Genomic DNA, 17,791 nt, shown 5'->3' with positions numbered 1-17,791 from the left:
AGTGTTTAAACAAAAGTTCCCACATCCTTCTCTAATTTTGCAGAACGCCCATAAATCCATGCTGCTACTAGTGGGATCTTGCGGTTAGTGTACAGTAAAATCTTGCAGTGGGTATAGAATGCTTTTTTCATGTTAGTGTAATTATATGTTGACCTTAATTGTACATATAATGTTACTTGAATAGTCTATGAATATATAAGTATATTTCAGTGCAGAATTAATCATCAACACACGTGTTGTACATTTTTATGCATCCCAAAAAATATGATGCATCCCTGGCATCATATACAAAGCATGTTTTGCTTGCAAGCAAAAAGAACAGCTTCATACTGCGGCGTTTTCTCTATCCGCCAAAACAAACACTTCAGCATACACTAATATATAATTATTAGAATAGAACAGTGGCAGCTTGGCAGTGACCACCAGTAACCCTGGTCTGTATGCCCGTCATGCCATTATCCAGGGTGGCACTAAAAGTCCACTGGCTTGGGCAACCACACTGTCTGTGGCATGTTCTATTTCCCAAATCAAACTAATAATCTTACTTAAAATACAGTGATCATGACTAAACAGTTACTACGAATAAATAAATCTTGCACATGCATCATCTAGCAACTCATTGTGGAACACTCTTTTCATGAAAGAGTCTCTCACAAGCTTCATATTTGACTGAATAAAAGAAAAAATGCATCCCGCAAGATCCCAGTCTGATACATACCTTTATTCTATACTAGCCTTTCCTGCAAAAAAACAACCCTTAAATAGTCCATCTTTTATTTGTATCTGTATTTGTATCTGTTTAGAACATATTAATTTATTCCCAAATTTCATATTCATAGCATAGAGAATAAAGAACATTAAACAGAAGCAGAACTGCTTTGCATTCAACTGTGTAGTAACTCACAGCTTTGTGAATGCTCTCTGGATCTTTATCACATTTTTATAGTTTTCTTTACACCCTCTGGATTGTTCATCAAAAGATCTAAGAAAACAATCAATCTTTTACAGAAGGAAGGTGTGTCTGTTTCATTCATTCATTTCTCTATAGTCTTACAGTATCAACACCTATTCTCTCCTCCCATTAGCGCCTGACTTACTTGAGGCGCAATTATAAAATCAAGCAGCTTCTTCTTATGTGTGAAGGAAACTCAAAAACAACAGATGCTCCTTACAAGAATCTTCACATATTTCCTCCTTCTGTTGAATTGCCCGAAATACTGATTGCATGCCTCATCATGGTGGTGCAGCACACACAGCTAAAACTATACTTCAGCTTAGGGAGCAGGCCAATACCCAAAGCCTTATTAGTATTCTAAAGAGAATGTCTACCTTCTGTGAGTGCTCTCATCATGTCTAGTGCACTCTTCCTGTGTCTGATAGGGCTGTCTGACACTTCAAATATATAAAAATCCTCTTTACTCTGACAGTAGTAAAATAAAGAGTGGCGGTCAGGGGAAGACAAGGAGCCAAGAAAAGCATCTGAAAATGGATCAGTCAGTTTCCTTCAACAGCATTAGAAGCAGAGCACAGAATGCTTTCAGTCTTAAGACAGCAATCTTACAGCAAACTACAAGGCTGGATCTGTTTCTTTAGAGCTCTCAGATAAGTACAATGTGTGTGGACAGACCGGTTAAAAGACAGCAATAAAGCAAACCTGCATGTTTTTTCCGAGAATACTAAATACTGAGAATCTAAAGCAGAATTAATTTAAAAATGATTAAGCACAAGCACGATCTGCACTTTTAAAATAATATGTGTAACGGACTGAAGCGTGAATGCCAGCCAGTGGTGGTGATATTTGGAATCAGTTTAATTATTTAAAGCACAATCTACTACCAACAAATCCTGTCATATTAATAGGCACATTAAATAATATACCTTTATGACAGTTCCACTGAATAATTCAATTTTTAAACAAAAAAAGTAATTCATTTTTTTTTATTCTGCAGTATTTCTTCAGCAGGTACTTTACAGTGTCAATGCATACTGTAGCTTTAACAAAAACAGGAAAAAATAATAATGCTCATGGTTTTGGCACGAGATATCCAGCAAGCTAATACTGTATAGTAGTGCCGCACAATAAATCGCATAAAAATCGAAATAGTATGACCTGTGCAAAAGACTGCAATATACTACAGATAATACATGGATAGTAGGGAATATATATACACTACCGTTCAAAAGTTTGGGGTCACTTTCTAACTCCATGATTGTTCCTAATTTTTATTTTTTTTCTACATTGTAAAGGAATGCTAAAGGCGTCCAAAAAATGCATCTCCTTTGAACAGTTAATGGTGAAATGTGTCTGCTACTTATGCCCTGTAAAGACTTCATAATGCCTCTAATGCCTCATAATGCCGTTAATTGGTCATTTTTCAAGGAATGGCCTTCATGAGAGCCAGTTTCATTATGGTGCTTGACCGATTTTGCAAATGCACTTGACAATACTGTATATATCAAATTTTGAGTTGATGAATAAATATTGATTGTGAGATAATTTGTCCAATTATTAGGAAATAATAAAATAAAGTGGAAATAAAATGGTACACAATGGACAATAGTTGTCAAAATAATCGCAAAGTAATTATAATTTTTTTCATATTGTGCAGCCCTACTGTATAGGATAAGGGTTAGGTGTATACGGTGGTTTCATGTAGTTTAAAGCCTCCCCCCCCCCAAAAAAAAAAAAAAATGTGTACCAAGAAAGTAAGAAAAAGTTTGTAAGTATAAACAGTTTCTACTCAACATTGTAGAGTGAAACGAAAATGTGCTCCAAATCACACAGAACATTTCTGTAGAAGCTCATTTTCTCTTTAGCAGCTTGTGTAGGAAGATTGTTACAGGATGGTTCTTTTCTGTGTAGATCAACGTGTTATTTACACAGGATTTCTCGCTCACACCTCTTGCAGTGTTTTCTTCTATTTAGATCTGCTTTGCTTCTCTCACCTTACTCGCAGCCGCTATAAAGCAACATAAAACACTGCAGTAAACACTAGATACCTAAATGACTTATTTTAAATACATGCCAGATATAATGGGAAAAAATTGTTCACCTTGATGGCACAGTGGCTGGGCCAGAAACACAATATGGCTTGATAAGCTGTCAGTCTTGTGCTGATAAATCTACTCAACAGAGGTACATTTTCTGCCGAATTTCCTTTAAGGTTAATTAAAGTTTTTACATGATATACACATATAGGAGATTTTCCTTATTGAGGCTAAATATTCGCCTTGAGTTTTTTAAAGAGAGAGGGTAAATAGTTTATAATTTATTTATCTAGGAGCATCATGTCACATACTATGTACCCTTGGTACAGACATCAGTTAAAGTAAGCTCACTGCGTCATGTATATTCATAAGAACTGGGATGTTATCATATATTATATATATATTCATTTTATATATAAATATATTTATTATATTAATATATATTTATAAATATAAATAATGAAACCTTTGATATTTTAGGAATATATAGTAATTGCATATTCTGCACACGCACAACTGTGATTAGCATTTCTTGTCATATATTGTGCTGTTTATTTCAGCTTCATACGTTTGGTTGTCTGGGAAACACCGTTGGGTGTTACTCTAGCTGAATTCCCATGAAGCTGAAAAAAAATCAGTGTTTGTTATTTAAGATATACTTGTCTAATTCTTATTTCACTAAATGAACGGGAATATACTTTTATTTCTGTTTATTTATTGATTCTGGACAATCATCTGTTAAGATCACGATGGGTAAGAAGCCAGAAAACAGTCAGTCTTCCAAAGCAGATCTAAATCATTGGGAACTACTGTAAGTGTGTGTTTCAACTTTATAAAGTTACAGCTGCCTTTATGTGCTGAGCAAAATAAGCCAAATTAGTTCAGTTTGTAATTACCAGCTGTCAAAAGGTCAGTCATACTCCTTTGGTGTAATTTGTTGTTTTTCTTTTATTATTTTGGGGTAGCTGGAGTTTTGAATAAGCTCTATTTGTGGTTAAAATATATCATACACTGTATACAGTACCATCTGTGTCATCATTTATTTCTTCATATTTAATTTAATGTAGATTAAATTAAAGATTTTTTTTACTGTGACAGGCTGCAGTGTGCCTAATGATACAATTTAAACTTAAATTTTTGTTTATGTAACATCAGCAGCGACCTCATTTCCCCTCTCACCTGTTCCAACCACTCAGCATTCAACGTCACCAGTATACTAATTACCATCCTGATCATCTGTAAACATCTGCACCTGTTTCTCACTGGTTCATGCGTTAAATTAGATGCTTTTTATGCTTGAATGATTCATAGGTCACATTCAATTGGCTTAAAAACAAAACAAAAAACCCCAAAACATTTCATTGAAACTGCTAATGTACAGGGACCGGACAGAAAATGAGATAAACAAGTGCTTCAGGAAGCCTGGAGAACTATTCTTCAAGACCACATTAAAAATACAAGAAGGTCTGGCTCTTTGGAAGAAAAAAAATAAATAAGTGGTGGCTCAAGACTTTTGCAGAGTACTGTATGTACAAAAGCTTGACCTTACCATTACAGTTGGTATACCTTCTTGTAGAATATCCCATTCAAGATGTAGTCCTCCATCTCGTCCATCTAAATTTATCCTCAATAGGACCTCCCCCAATTAATTCCAAAGGTGTTCAATGGGGTTTAGGTCAGTGCAGAACACTTGAGTTCTTCTACATCAGCTTTAGCAACTGATGTCACCTTGTGCATCCTGCATGTTTGGGCTCCGTAGTTTAAGTATTAAACAAATGGTCTAATGCTACAGCAACCAAAAACATTTTATAAAAAAAGGGTGCGCTTGGGGAAGTCCCACATCTGGGTCAGACGGACAGATGTCCCTAATCTAAAAGAGCAATAGAGAATCATATCCAAGTTCAGTAAAATCTGTATATAGTAGAGTTTCTTACCATGCAAAGTGTATCTTAGGCTAGTGTCTGGAAACACAATTGCTAATGACATGAGTAATGGATTAATCATATTTTCTGCTTCATCTGGCACAGAACGACTCTGATGAACTCATCTAAAGCTAGCTGACTAAACAGAGCCACAACTCAGCCTTGGTGAGACCAAATGTTTACAGCTGAGCCACTTTCAACCCAAAAGAAGAATAGTTTGACCCAGATTCCAAGTGCTGATAAAAACATAAAAAGTCTCAGATTACCAGTTTACACATTAATTTCCATTGCCGTATGGCCTTAAACCTAACCAGATTTAGCCCAGTTTTCCCTGCTATGTGACTGTTTAAAACCAAAGCCTTAAAGACATAAAATAGTCTCATGTCTACTTCCCAAAATCAATTGTTCTTGGCTGCTCTTCTTCTGATTTTCCTAAAGCTGTCAGGATGATTTTCCCAGAAAAAAGTTTGTGCGTGGTCAACATCTAAAGATTATGGCTGTGATTTTTTTAAACTGTGATGTTTTCAGCCTAATGGCATGCTGCTGGTTGAGCCAAACATTTAATTGGTTAAAGGTTTTCCTCACTGATCTTCAACATTACAAAATGATACCTTACTAAGGCTCTCTTTACAAGGAATTCAAATCAAGTAAAACAACAAGGCATGCCATTCTAGAGAAATAATCTGCGACGTGATAGCATAATGCATTCCAGTGTGAAGCCCAGTTACTTACTTACTCCCCCAAAATTCATTCGATTCCTCAAAACAAAAACATCATGTTAACAATACAGCACATTAATTCGAAATGCTCTGTTTGTTATATTTGTAATCACATGCACATGATCGTTTGCATGCTTGTGTTGATGTATGAGCTAGTGCATGTGCTCTGAAGCGAGCGTGACCATTTCCTTTATTGGACTCATACAGATCTGATTACGAACAATGTCTTCAGGCATGAGAAGTCCAGGCAGAGGAAAATATGAACAAAAAAATACAGATTTGTGAGTTTGTCAACACATCACAAGCATAGTTCATCAGTAATAGTGTCTGATTGACTATATGTAATGTAGACATACTGTATTTTACAGATTGTTCTTAAGCTGTAACAATGCTAAAGTCCCAAAGCTAATAAATGGCAAACAGGAACACTTTCAATGTCCACATGCAAATACCTCCCTCTGCTGGACGAGGAACCTAAATCCTTTTAGCATCTGCAATTTAAAATCAACAGCTACAGCTGTTGATTCTAGGGGGTAAACTGAATCAAAGGGAGGTAAACTGATTAAGGACTAATGCTTATTAATTTTTTATTGAGAAATAAACATTTATAAAATTCTGTTTCTTAATGATTGACATTCAATAATAAATTGCTGCTGTGTCAATATAATGAAAGTATTAAGCAGAAATGTGAAGTCAGGAAATTTCCCCCTCACAATCTGCCTGCTGTAGATAAAATATCTGTTCAGAGAAGAAACCATCATTCATCAGGAGAAGAGGTGTCTCTATTCACCTGTAGCACGTAAGAGTTGGCCAAGGAGCATATTGTTAAGTGTTTGTTAGATAATTAAGGGTTCTAGCTTCATAAAGGCCATCGTCTTAAAAGCTTTTCTGAAAAGTAAAGTATTAAAGTTCTACACATGATTCTTTAAATCTATAATAACTCCTCCAGAGGAACCAACTAAACAAAGAACCCTGGTGTCTAACATAAAGCCTGATAAAGATTTTTATCCGATCAAGCAAATAGATTTAGAATCTATTTACAGTAGTAAATTAAAATAGTTGTATCAATCTGGAAAATTATTTATCCTTGTTATATCATTTGTTATCCTCAGTCATAACATTAACACCATTGCCAGGCGGATTGAATAACATTCTAAATTACACACCAGTAAACTGATGAGAAGATCATGGCCACCTATGGATGAAAAGTCAGACTTGCCTTAATCTCAAAGAAAAGTATAGAAATCAGACAAACATCACAGAAATCCAGTACAAATTGCCAAAATACTGTAAGTAAACTCCGGCCATGACAGAAAAGTTACAGAACACCACAGCCTGTCATGCACAGGGCCCAGCAGCATAAGAGTTCAAGGTTGTTGATCTGGCCTCCAAATTCCTGAGATCCCAATCTAACATAGTATCCATGGGATGAGCCAGACAAGCTGATCTAATCCATGAAGGCCCCCACCATACACCCCACAGCACACAAAGTATCCCCCAGCTAACATCCCAGTACAGTTTGTTCTTGAAGTTGGAGAGTTGGAACCAGAAAAAAATGGGCAAGCATAAGGATCTGAGCAACTGTGCTCAAGGCTTACTAATGCATGTGGAGAGGAAGGCTCTCTGATCCAACTGACGAGCTCCTGTAGTACACACTGCATAAAAGTTCATTCTAGCTGTAACAAAGGTGAACCAGAGGGAAACTGAAAAAAGTGGTCTGGTCTGATAAATTTAAATTTCTATTACATCACATGGAGGGCCAGGTGCCTACTGTACATATTGGCCCCCAGGTAAGCGAACGCCATGGCACCAGGATGCACTATAATAAGACTAGCCAGCAGAGGTCTGTACACAATGATCTGCTGGAAAACTGGCATTCATGTGGATGTTACTTTGTTAAACACCACCTACCAAATAGCAGTGGCTTCTATATATACACACACACACACAACAACAAAAAAACCCAACAACAATGCAACAGGATTATGGGCAAATGGTTATTGCGACAAGTTTAATTAGCAACCACCAGAATGGGTTATTTTTAAGTCCTTATACACATAGTGGTATCAGGGTAATCATAGGCCTCATGAGACCCCATCATCCTCATATAAGGATAAATTGCACGGTACATAATGTTAGAGTTTGGGTCTGAGAAGGTTAAAGGGGAATTTTAGCATAAACTGCCATTTAAGATTATTTGTCATGCAGTATTACATAACACCCATTGGTAGATCATACCATTTCTGATTGCTGAGATTGCATCAGTCAATATATATATATAGGCACTACAATTAATTAAGCACTACACTGATGCGCTGTGATATTTGGAACAACAGTAAGTAAGCAATTGTTATTTGTTAAGCACTCATGAGTAAGATTCCCATGATTCCTAAACCTCCTACTGCGGGTAGAATTCAGAAAGAGAGAGACAAGAATAATGCATCCCAGTACAAGACACCTGTCTGGCTGTTCATGCTCAGGATTTTTCTTTATATCCATAGATACCTGATGGGATCGTTAAGAAAAATAAACCTTATTTCTTACTGACATTGAAAATCATACCCTGAATGTGCCTCACAATGTCATACCGCACACAGCCGCCGCAGTTAAATAAAGATGCTATCCTGACTCAAATAATCTTGCAATGCAGGGAGAGAACCCCACAGCTCCCACTATCTCACTATCTCACCAATAACTTGCAGTCATGTGGAAAGGATAAGGATTATCCCCAGGAATTCATACACCCTCCATCAGTGCACCAGATTAGCTGATGACATTAGCTACTATCCAAACCGTGGCCTGGGCAGCACACTGGAGCTTTACTTGTCTTCTTAGCTCGATAATACACGGATGATTTGTCGGCCACTGATTTCAGATCTTTTCATATAATACAGAATGTAAAAGCTAAACATGATGCTCTTTTTAATTTCTCAAGACAACATGTAGAACTTCAGGACAAGCACCTAGTCGATAACAGACAGAGGAACAATTCACATCGTTATCAACAAACGCATCAGGCGTTGGCCTGGTCACAAAAGCACAAGTGGTGACTATGGCCACATCTGCAGCCCATGAAAGCAGCAGCTGTGTTAGTGGTAATACCATCAGAAATACCCTGAGAAATCAACACAATCATTTATCAAGAAAACTGTCCTGTCACTTTGACAGGCTGACTTTAGCTTTATTATACTATATTCTACAATGTGTGTACCTGTCTCAATTGATTGTGAGAAGATATGCTGATTAATAAATGCTAGAAAAGGCCTAATTTAATATTTCCTTTTCTTTGTGTATAGGCAGTCAGATATTAACCTGGGTAAGGCTATGTCTCTTGCTGGAGGGATTCATGCTCTCTGCTGTAATGCTGCTTTGAACAACGTCAGCAGATTTACACATTTTTTAATCAATCAGTCAGATTTTCAGCGTTTTTGCTGTTGCTTTGTCAGCCACTGTTCTCTGACTTCCCTGGATATTATCTAGTAAGGCAGCTCGTAAATCTACAAATTGACTAACACCAAACTACAAGCAGCCGCAATCCCAAGCTGGAGCATGTGTAAAAGACAAACAGCTTTTTTTCGTTTGTTTTTTTTATAACGGATGCATTCTTAGTGGAGTTCCTGACTTTTGTTTGGAGTGTACCGACAAGCAACATGTGTTTAACAAACAAAACACAACTAACAAACCTATTATCAGATAAATTAAGCATATTCATTTAATTTAAGCAGAAACCTTCTGATCTGTCCTCCTATGGCTATAACCTTTAGGCTTCAATAATACTATTTCACAAGTCATTTCGCAAGTCTGACTTTTCGCAAGTCATTTTTTTGAACCGGTCATCTTCCTCCCCTACGCCGCACCACAATGGTTCCTGCCACAATGTCATACACGGTCCTGTTGTGTTGGAAGAAGAGCAGCGTGATGAAGACCGGAAAAAGGAATGCAATTGACAGGTTCTTGTTCAAAGCCCGTACAGTGGATCTGTGCAAGAAAACAAGCAAAAAACAAATTACATATTAATATTTGCGTGTTTCATAAAAATAAGCAGGATTTCCGAGGATCGTACTCACGCTGATAAGGTGACGTTAGATGCTGGAACCACAAAGACGCGGTTGGGTCGCACCAAAACCGTAGAGTCACAGCTAACCACTCGCAAACCAAGGAGAAATTTCCCAGGAGTGGCACCTCCCGCTCCCCAAATACAGATAATCTGCAGGTTTAAAAAAATGCAATAAAAAAAATAATAAATAAATAAATAAAAAGTATAAATATATATATATATATCAGACAGAATAACTTATTAATGTCAGATATTTGTCATCATATTCTGTTTGCTCAGTTTAAATCTGGAGTAAATCCATTTAGTTTTTCTTTCTGGTAAGAAATATGCTTTTCTGCAAGCACACAAAGAATTTATGAAAAACTAAGAAATAGTGAAACTACATCTAAGTACTGTATACAGTTAGAAGTTTTGTAAACTGCATCAGCATTTTACGATATTCATCTTAGATATGAGATTACATTTTATTTTTGCAAAATTCCACTTGGAGGGGGGACTGACTGTTTAGTTGTATATACATGATCGATTGCTGTAGCCTAGCAAGAACGCAAATGCACCATAGATCGTCTGAAAGTGAGCAAGCACAACATGTGTATAGTATGAATTTTGATTATACTAAAATAACATTTAACTGTAAACAATGTGTGTATAGTATGAATTTTGACTATACTAAAATAACATTTATCTGTAAACGGCTTAAAACTTGTAGTTTAAAACATTATAACAAAGCTTCCTCAAGAATTATCAGCAAAAAAAATAAAATGAAATAATTAATTAATTAATTAATAAATGAATTAAATGTACTGCATCAAGCCAAACAGCTACAAGATAAATCATGACTTGAAAAAAGTTAAGGCTACAAGACTAGGTTTCTAACCATAATAGCCAAGGCAGAATTCTTCTAACCAATCATAAAAAAAGGGATTTCTTAATCTCACACAAGCTTGATAACAGTACAGTACTGTAAAACCATGCAGCTGAGAGATAACAATCCATTTACTGACCTCATAGAAACAAACTAAAACCCTGTACACGAGAGCCACCACCATCATCTTCTGCAGGTCCTCCAGAGACGTGTTCTCATCGATCTCCTCCACTACAAACTGCATAATGACTTTAGAAATGTCCCTGCGGTGGACATACAAGTAGAGCAAACATCACACACACACACAAATGCACAGAGTTTCACATAGATATTTGTAAATGCATGGAAATTACTTGTTCATCAGTACGTCACCTTAATACGACTTACTTCATTCCGCTTAAGTGCATTATCCACAAAACTATTGTTGCTTTAACGCAAAAGAGGATGAAGAAATCCACCATTTCAGCTAGAAATCTGTGTAGAGGTGAGGGAATGGTGTACTCACGACCTACAACAGATATAAAAGGAAGACTGAATAAAACTTAATTTGGACAGAGCTCATTTTTCCTGGAAAATCCACACTAAACAACCTGCATATTTATCTTTAAACCTAGAGTGTGTTCTTTTTTTTTTTTTTTTTATTAATAATGAAATTTTATAGTTGTAAAGTTACAGGGCATGTGTATGATTTAGGTAATGTTTATGGTTTAAAAGGTATACGTGTTTAGTTTGGAAGGCCAGTGTCGGTTAATGGAGTGAGTGTTAGAGGTGTACTTGTATAGTTTAGAGGGGTAGGTGTCGGTTTAGGGGTATGCGTTGGGTAAGGGTTAAGTGTTAGGGTGTATTTTTTAGGCCTTGTTCACACGGGCGTTAAAATCGAGCGTTTTTCTTGCGTTCGTAGCGTCCGGTGAGCGCGGATCAAGCGCAGAGTGTTTTCTACACATAGGAGTCAATAAGAGTGTTCACACGGGCTTTGGTGACGTGCGTTTGTCTGGCTGCGCGTTCATACGGCATTAAAAAAACGTTGCATGCAGCTTTTTCTTGGCGTTCAAAACCCAACGAACGCAAGGAAACTGCTTCTAGTGCGTTTTCTTCACGTTCATTTTACGCTTCGGAGGACCGGATATATCCCATGATCCTACATGCTATACATAGGGAAATGCGGAAAAAGGCAAAATAAAATAAAATAATTGTTAAAAAACTTACGCGGAAATTTACGCTTTTTTTTAAACCACAAAAAAAACTTCCTTTAATCCGACGTTGTGCAGTCAGAGAGTGAACCCGGTGGCGGCGGGATTTCATATCCAGTTCCCGACACACTGCCCCCACAGGTTAACACACAAACTACAATTTGGGCTGCAGGCTGATGTTAGACAGAGACAAACGAACGCCGGTGTAGAAGTCAATCAAGCGCCACCACAAAACACAACACAAACGTCTAGGACGTTCAGAGCACGTTCGTTTATTCAAAGATTTAACGCCCGTGTGAACAAGGCCTTAGGGATGTGGGGTGTGTACTTATATAGTTTAAAGGGGTAGGTGTCAGTTTAAGGGGTACATGTAGGTTTAATGAAGTATGTGTTGGGTTGAACTTGTACATTTTAGATGGGTGTGTGTGGGTTATGGGGTACGTGTTAGTTTATGGTTAGAGGTGTATTTGCATAGTTTAGGGATACATTTAGGTTTAACAAGGTATGTATTAGGGGTGTACTTACATGGTTTAGGAGGGTAAATATCAGTTTGGGGTAAGTATTCGGGGGTCTTTTTATAGTTTAGAGAAGGTGTCAGTTCAGGAGTGCACTTGTATTGTTTAGATGGGAAGCTGTAGGTTTAGGGGGTAGATGTAGGTTTAGGAGGCAGATGTAGGTTTAGAAGGCAGATGTAGGTTTAGAATGTAGATGTAGGTTTAGGAGGTAGATGTACTGTAGGTTTAGGGGGTAGATGTACTGTAGGTTTAGGGGTAGATGTAGGTTTAGGGGGTAGGTGTAGGTTTAGGGGGTAGATGTACTGTAGGTTTAGGAGGTAGATGTACTGTAGGTTTAGGGAGTAGATGTAGGTTTAGGAGGTAGATGTACTGTAGGTTTAGGAGGTAGATGTACTGTAGGTTTAGGGGGTAGATGTAGGTTTAGGAGGTAGATGTACTGTAGGTTTAGGGGGTAGATGTAGGTTTAGGAGGTAGATGTACTGTAGGTTTAGGAGGTAGATGTACTGTAGGTTTAGGGGGTAGATGTACTGTAGGTTTAGGGGGTAGATGTACTGTAGGTTTAGGAGGTAGATGTACTGTAGGTTTAGGGGGTAGATGTACTGTAGGTTTAGGAGGTAGATGTACTGTAGGTTTAGGAGGTAGATGTACTGTAGGTTTAGGGGTAGATGTACTGTAGGTTTAGGGGGTAGATGTACTGTAGGTTTAGGAGGTAGATGTACTGTAGGTTTAGGGGTAGATGTACTGTAGGTTTAGGAGGTAGATGTACTGTAGGTTTAGGGGGTAGATGTAGGTTTAGGAGGTAGATGTACTGTAGGTTTAGGAGGTAGATGTACTGTAGGTTTAGGGGGTAGATGTACTGTAGGTTTAGGGGGTAGATGTACTGTAGGTTTAGGGGGTAGATGTAGGTTTAGGGGGTAGATGTAATGTAGGTTTAGGGGGTAGATGTACTGTAGGTTTGGGGGGTAGATGTAGGTTTAGGTGTGCAACTGAACGCCACATGAAGTAACAACGTCCTTCTCTTTATGTTAAGTTAATTTAATTTAATGCTAATCTAATTTTTTTAAGGCTAACTTCTACTACTGCAGCTGCAACTTAGTGAAGCGCATGACCACTAGTTTCCTGCTTTAGCCGCTTGGATCGAGCTAACGCGCTAACTAGCATCGAGCTAACGTGCTAATGTACCTGCTTGCTGAGCCGGGTTTCCATTCGCCTGTAACGGGCTGGCAGCCGCTGCCGGCGCTGCCGATGCTGGCGAACTCCCGGCCTGCGTAGCCGCAGCAGCATTAAACTGAGGCGGACTGGTGAGCTGGATGTACCAGTTAGATATGTTCGCAGGTGTCGGGCCGGGTGGATAAGGAGGAACGTTACCCGCTCGGCTGGCAGGCTGCTGAGGAAACCACGGAGGAGATACAGGGAGCGCCGACACGCACATCCAGTTCTGCCAGCTCGCATAGCCGCAGTAGTAGTGCCACATCCAGTCCCGCAGCTTATTACAGTACTCCGTCCTGGACACGGCCACATGTCCGTTCTGGCCCTTAACTTCTGTTTTCGATGTAGCCATCGTTATTTGTGTATATCTTCTGTAATCGGCACTGTTACCTCAGTCTAAAGTAATTAATTTGTCCCGACGCATCGGCCATTACCGGGTCTTGCTAGGGCTCGGAGTGTCTGAAGGAGTCGATTGTTCGATTCTTTGTAAAATAGATTTTAAACTCGACTCACTTAAGTATGTAACGACAGAATTGCAGACTCCGTGGACACCGTATTTACCATGTCTCCCTTCATGCATCAAAATGTACACTCTAAGAAGATTTAGTCGTTAATCGAAAAATATATTAGACTGAATCTACTGAAATATGAATCTGAGTCGACTCAGCAGTTCTTAAATCAAACAGCGCTGCTTGTCGTTAGACCCCGGACTGTACCATGTGCTGTAGTCCTGTGGGTCCCTGTGAGGTGTACAAGAGAGGTTATAAGACTTCCATATATGTTAATATGCCTAATTCATGTATTTTAATATAAGATGTACAATTTCAATATGTTTAAATACATGCTTAAAATGACTTTAAATAAACCCGCTAATGGTTCCCTCCTATGATCATCGTTATGAAATGGTACAGACCATAAACAGACCATCATCCAGCGTGTGGTTATGTCGGTTTATACTTGATCTGTTATAATCGAAGTTATGTAACGAGTACGGCATGAAATAAAGTCGAATGAAACAGATTAATGGTCGTACCCAATTCCCTGTCATGAAACTTGTCATGATCTTTTAGTTTGAAGTTTTACGCACACCCGCATTTATGCACCCCTGTCACAAGATGGCGGTAGAGTCATGCCTATGGCAGATTAAGAGGAAAGACAAGACACTTGAGGATCTGTTTCTTAAATGGTCCATATTTCCTACAACCCTGCAAGTGCATTATGGGTGTTGAGCATCCCCTAGCTAAGACTGATAATAGTTCAACGCCCTGTTATATCTCTCTAATTAGTATACTGTGTTGTAAAGATGACTAAAAGCGCACCACTGAATGGGTGAAGCAACAATTCATAATTTAACAACTTCCATTTAGTTGTTAGGCATCCCCACCCACCTTCATTTTTTAGTCTGTACATCACTCTTAAACACACCTGGCCTTCATGCCCTTTCTGTTAAAGCCTAAAAGAGGCATCCTTTAAGGTACCCAAACCTCCTCACTGGCTTTGGTGATGCTAGCTAGTTCAAAATCTTTTTCATGAAATTTTTTTTTTAATGAAGAGCTCAAGAGAGGATAGGAGTACTGTTAGTTGGAATAGAGTTAACTCAGGATAATATGGAGTACCTCATTGTGCATCTTTCTGCACATCGGAGGAAACTGGGTCAGGCCACAATAACACTCATTTTTTGCCACCCAATGCTGACTGATATGTTGAAAATATGTTGATCTCTCTCTCTCTCTCTCTCTCTCTCTCTCTCCCTCTCTCTCTATCAGAGGTGTATTTGCTGACTGGTCTGCGGTATGCCAATTAGTCAGGTCTGGCTTATCCAGTGACTGTGCTGAACTCTAAATGGGGGCTTTGAGGTGGAAAAAAAATAGACCAGAGTGAGTCTGATCACCTCAGACAAGCCATGCCTAGAAATAATCAGTGTTAAATAAAAGCTAGTGTCCAGCAAATTCTGACCTCTATTGAAACCAACAGCCAGGGATTATGGATAAAGTGTGTGTGTGTGGGTGTGTTAGCGCAATGCATGTTGAAACACAGACACTCAGCAAAGTGCTTGACACTGTTTATAGCAAGTGCTGTGGGATCACATTGATTAAGGGCTGTGTCTAAATCCAGATGGTCAGTTATTACTTATGACATGCTTTTCTTTCTTTTCTTTTTTTTATCTGAACCTTGCTGCTGATAGGATTGTGTGGGACAAGGTCTGACTAACAGCAAAGTTCAGAGCAGATGCAATAGTTCTCAAAGAATTGTCTCAACTCTGTTCTTTAGCTGACCTTTGTGTCAAATCTCAGGGCTGAATGTGATGTTATAAAATGATTCCAATCTAATACAAATGAACCCAATGTTAATGTCTCACACCATCAGACTGTAGCATCAGGTATTTACTAGGATGTGTTAATTATAGCGCTATTCAGTTAAAAGAATACTCCACCATTTTTTAAACTTATCCCAGTCCAAAAAAGCTATAGCCTACACATGACTCTGTAAATCTACAGAACCTCTGAGGTGACCTGGTTAATATTTTTAATAAGGTTACGCAAATTTTGTTTTTTTATATAAGCAGTTTTTTGATGTTTTGTGACTGTAGTCACTCAAACGTTTTGGACTGAAATTCTCATGAACAGTTTTATTTACCCAAGTCTCCAAAAACAAACATGTACTCTTTATTAACTTAAACACCTTTATTGAACTGACAAACTCATAACACACAGATATCCCAGGGACTGATTGATGGATATGATACATGATATATCACACAGATGGTGATGGATGATGGGTTCCCTGTTGAGTCTGGTTCCTCTTAAGGTTTCTTCCTATTGTCATCTCATGGAGTTTTTTCTTGCCACCATCGCCCCTGATTTACTTATCAGGGACATACTGAATTATAGTCTATGCCTTTTTTTTCTATACATGTTCTTATTTATTACCATAAGTTTTTTATTCTGTAAAGCTTCGTTGTGACCATGACCATTGTTAAACATGCTATAGAAATACAATTGAATTGAATTGAATAGAATTAAATCTTTACTATAAACTGCGAAGCCTAATATGTTGTGGGAACGTGATACTTAATATGTGGCGTACATCTGGCATTCACAAGCCTGAGCAAAATGGCTAAATGTTATTTATCTTTAATGTCAGTAACAGAAGTATGTATTTATGCATCATTCCAAGATATAATATTCAAACTGTAATATCAATAATCTCCATGATTAGATTAAATTGGCCACAATGTTTATTTTGGCTGTGTGACTGGGTGCATTATGGTGCCTGCTATGGAAACTGACCACTCTGCAGCTAAGCAGCCCCATACACAGCAAGTTGAGATACTCTTCTTATACCTTTTTAATCATATACTATTAACCACTCAAGCTAGCCATCATTCCACACACCAGTGAGCCTTGGGTGTCCATTACTCCATCACCGGTTCACTCACTGTCCTTTTTTGGAGAACTTCAGATAGGTACTACCCACTGCATACAGGGAACACCTCACAAGACCGGTCGTTTTGCAGATGCTCTGCCCAGTGGCCTTGTCTTCACTGTTTGGTTCTTGTCAGTCTGATCTTGCCCATTTTTTCTGCTTCCAGCACATCAACTTTGAGAACTGTTAACTTGCTGCCTACAATAACCCATCCTATCCGAATTATACTTTTTTAAACACTTCATCTTGCCTGCCTTATGATTCCATCCTCCTTCCAAACCTTATCCAAAGATCAGTGACTTGACCTAAGCTCTTGTGTTCTCATATGAGAGCTGCTCATTACACAAGACCTAGAAAAGGAAGTATAGAGGAGAAAATGTAAAAGGCTTTCAGTTTAGCAAGAAGGGAGTCATGCAATACAACCACAACCGAACTAGTATTTTGCTTATTCTGTGAGTAATGCAAAAATGAAACCGCTAAGAAGCAATGCAGTATATCACAAGGTCTTATAGTAAGATATTTTTACAACCTCAAAAACATGCAAAATATAATAAACTGTAAAGTTGTAAATCTTTTTGTATTTTAAAACCCACAAAACCTAATTTTGCCCTCTGTCATTTTGTGTAATGCATACTTTAATTAAATTATATGTGCTTGGCCTATGCTGTTTTCATTTCCTCTTCAATGCACACACACATACATTTTCAATCACTGCTGAATATGTTTGTTGAGTGTGATTGATGTTAAGTGAAAACCTATCATATCATAGTCACCGTTCCTAGCACAGGTCAAAACACAGGCAGGCGATATTAAAACAAGATAATCTGTCATCAACAATGGAAGCACACGCACAGGTCAAAAACACAGGAAACACTGAGGGAGGAAATAAGGCACTGAGTA

General features: G+C 38.1%; 1 protein-coding gene across 1 annotated transcript; it reads right to left on the bottom strand.

The window, feature by feature from the left end:
- Positions 1-9,449: 9,449 nt before the first annotated feature.
- On the bottom strand, positions 9,450-13,908 carry fam8a1a (family with sequence similarity 8 member A1a). The gene is made up of 5 exons (XM_053493046.1): positions 13,439-13,908; positions 10,939-11,059; positions 10,691-10,814; positions 9,697-9,836; positions 9,450-9,607 (listed from the first exon to the last, which is right to left on the bottom strand). Exons 1-5 carry the CDS (start codon positions 13,815-13,817, stop codon positions 9,463-9,465), a joined length of 909 nt encoding a protein of 302 aa, XP_053349021.1. The 5' UTR covers positions 13,818-13,908; the 3' UTR covers positions 9,450-9,462.
- Positions 13,909-17,791: the final 3,883 nt, after the last annotated feature.

Source organism: Clarias gariepinus, chromosome 3 (genome assembly GCF_024256425.1).
Source record: "Clarias gariepinus isolate MV-2021 ecotype Netherlands chromosome 3, CGAR_prim_01v2, whole genome shotgun sequence".
Taxonomy (NCBI): domain Eukaryota; kingdom Metazoa; phylum Chordata; class Actinopteri; order Siluriformes; family Clariidae; genus Clarias; species Clarias gariepinus.
Note: the sequence above shows the minus strand (reverse complement) of the source record. Positions and strands in the feature narration are given on the sequence as shown.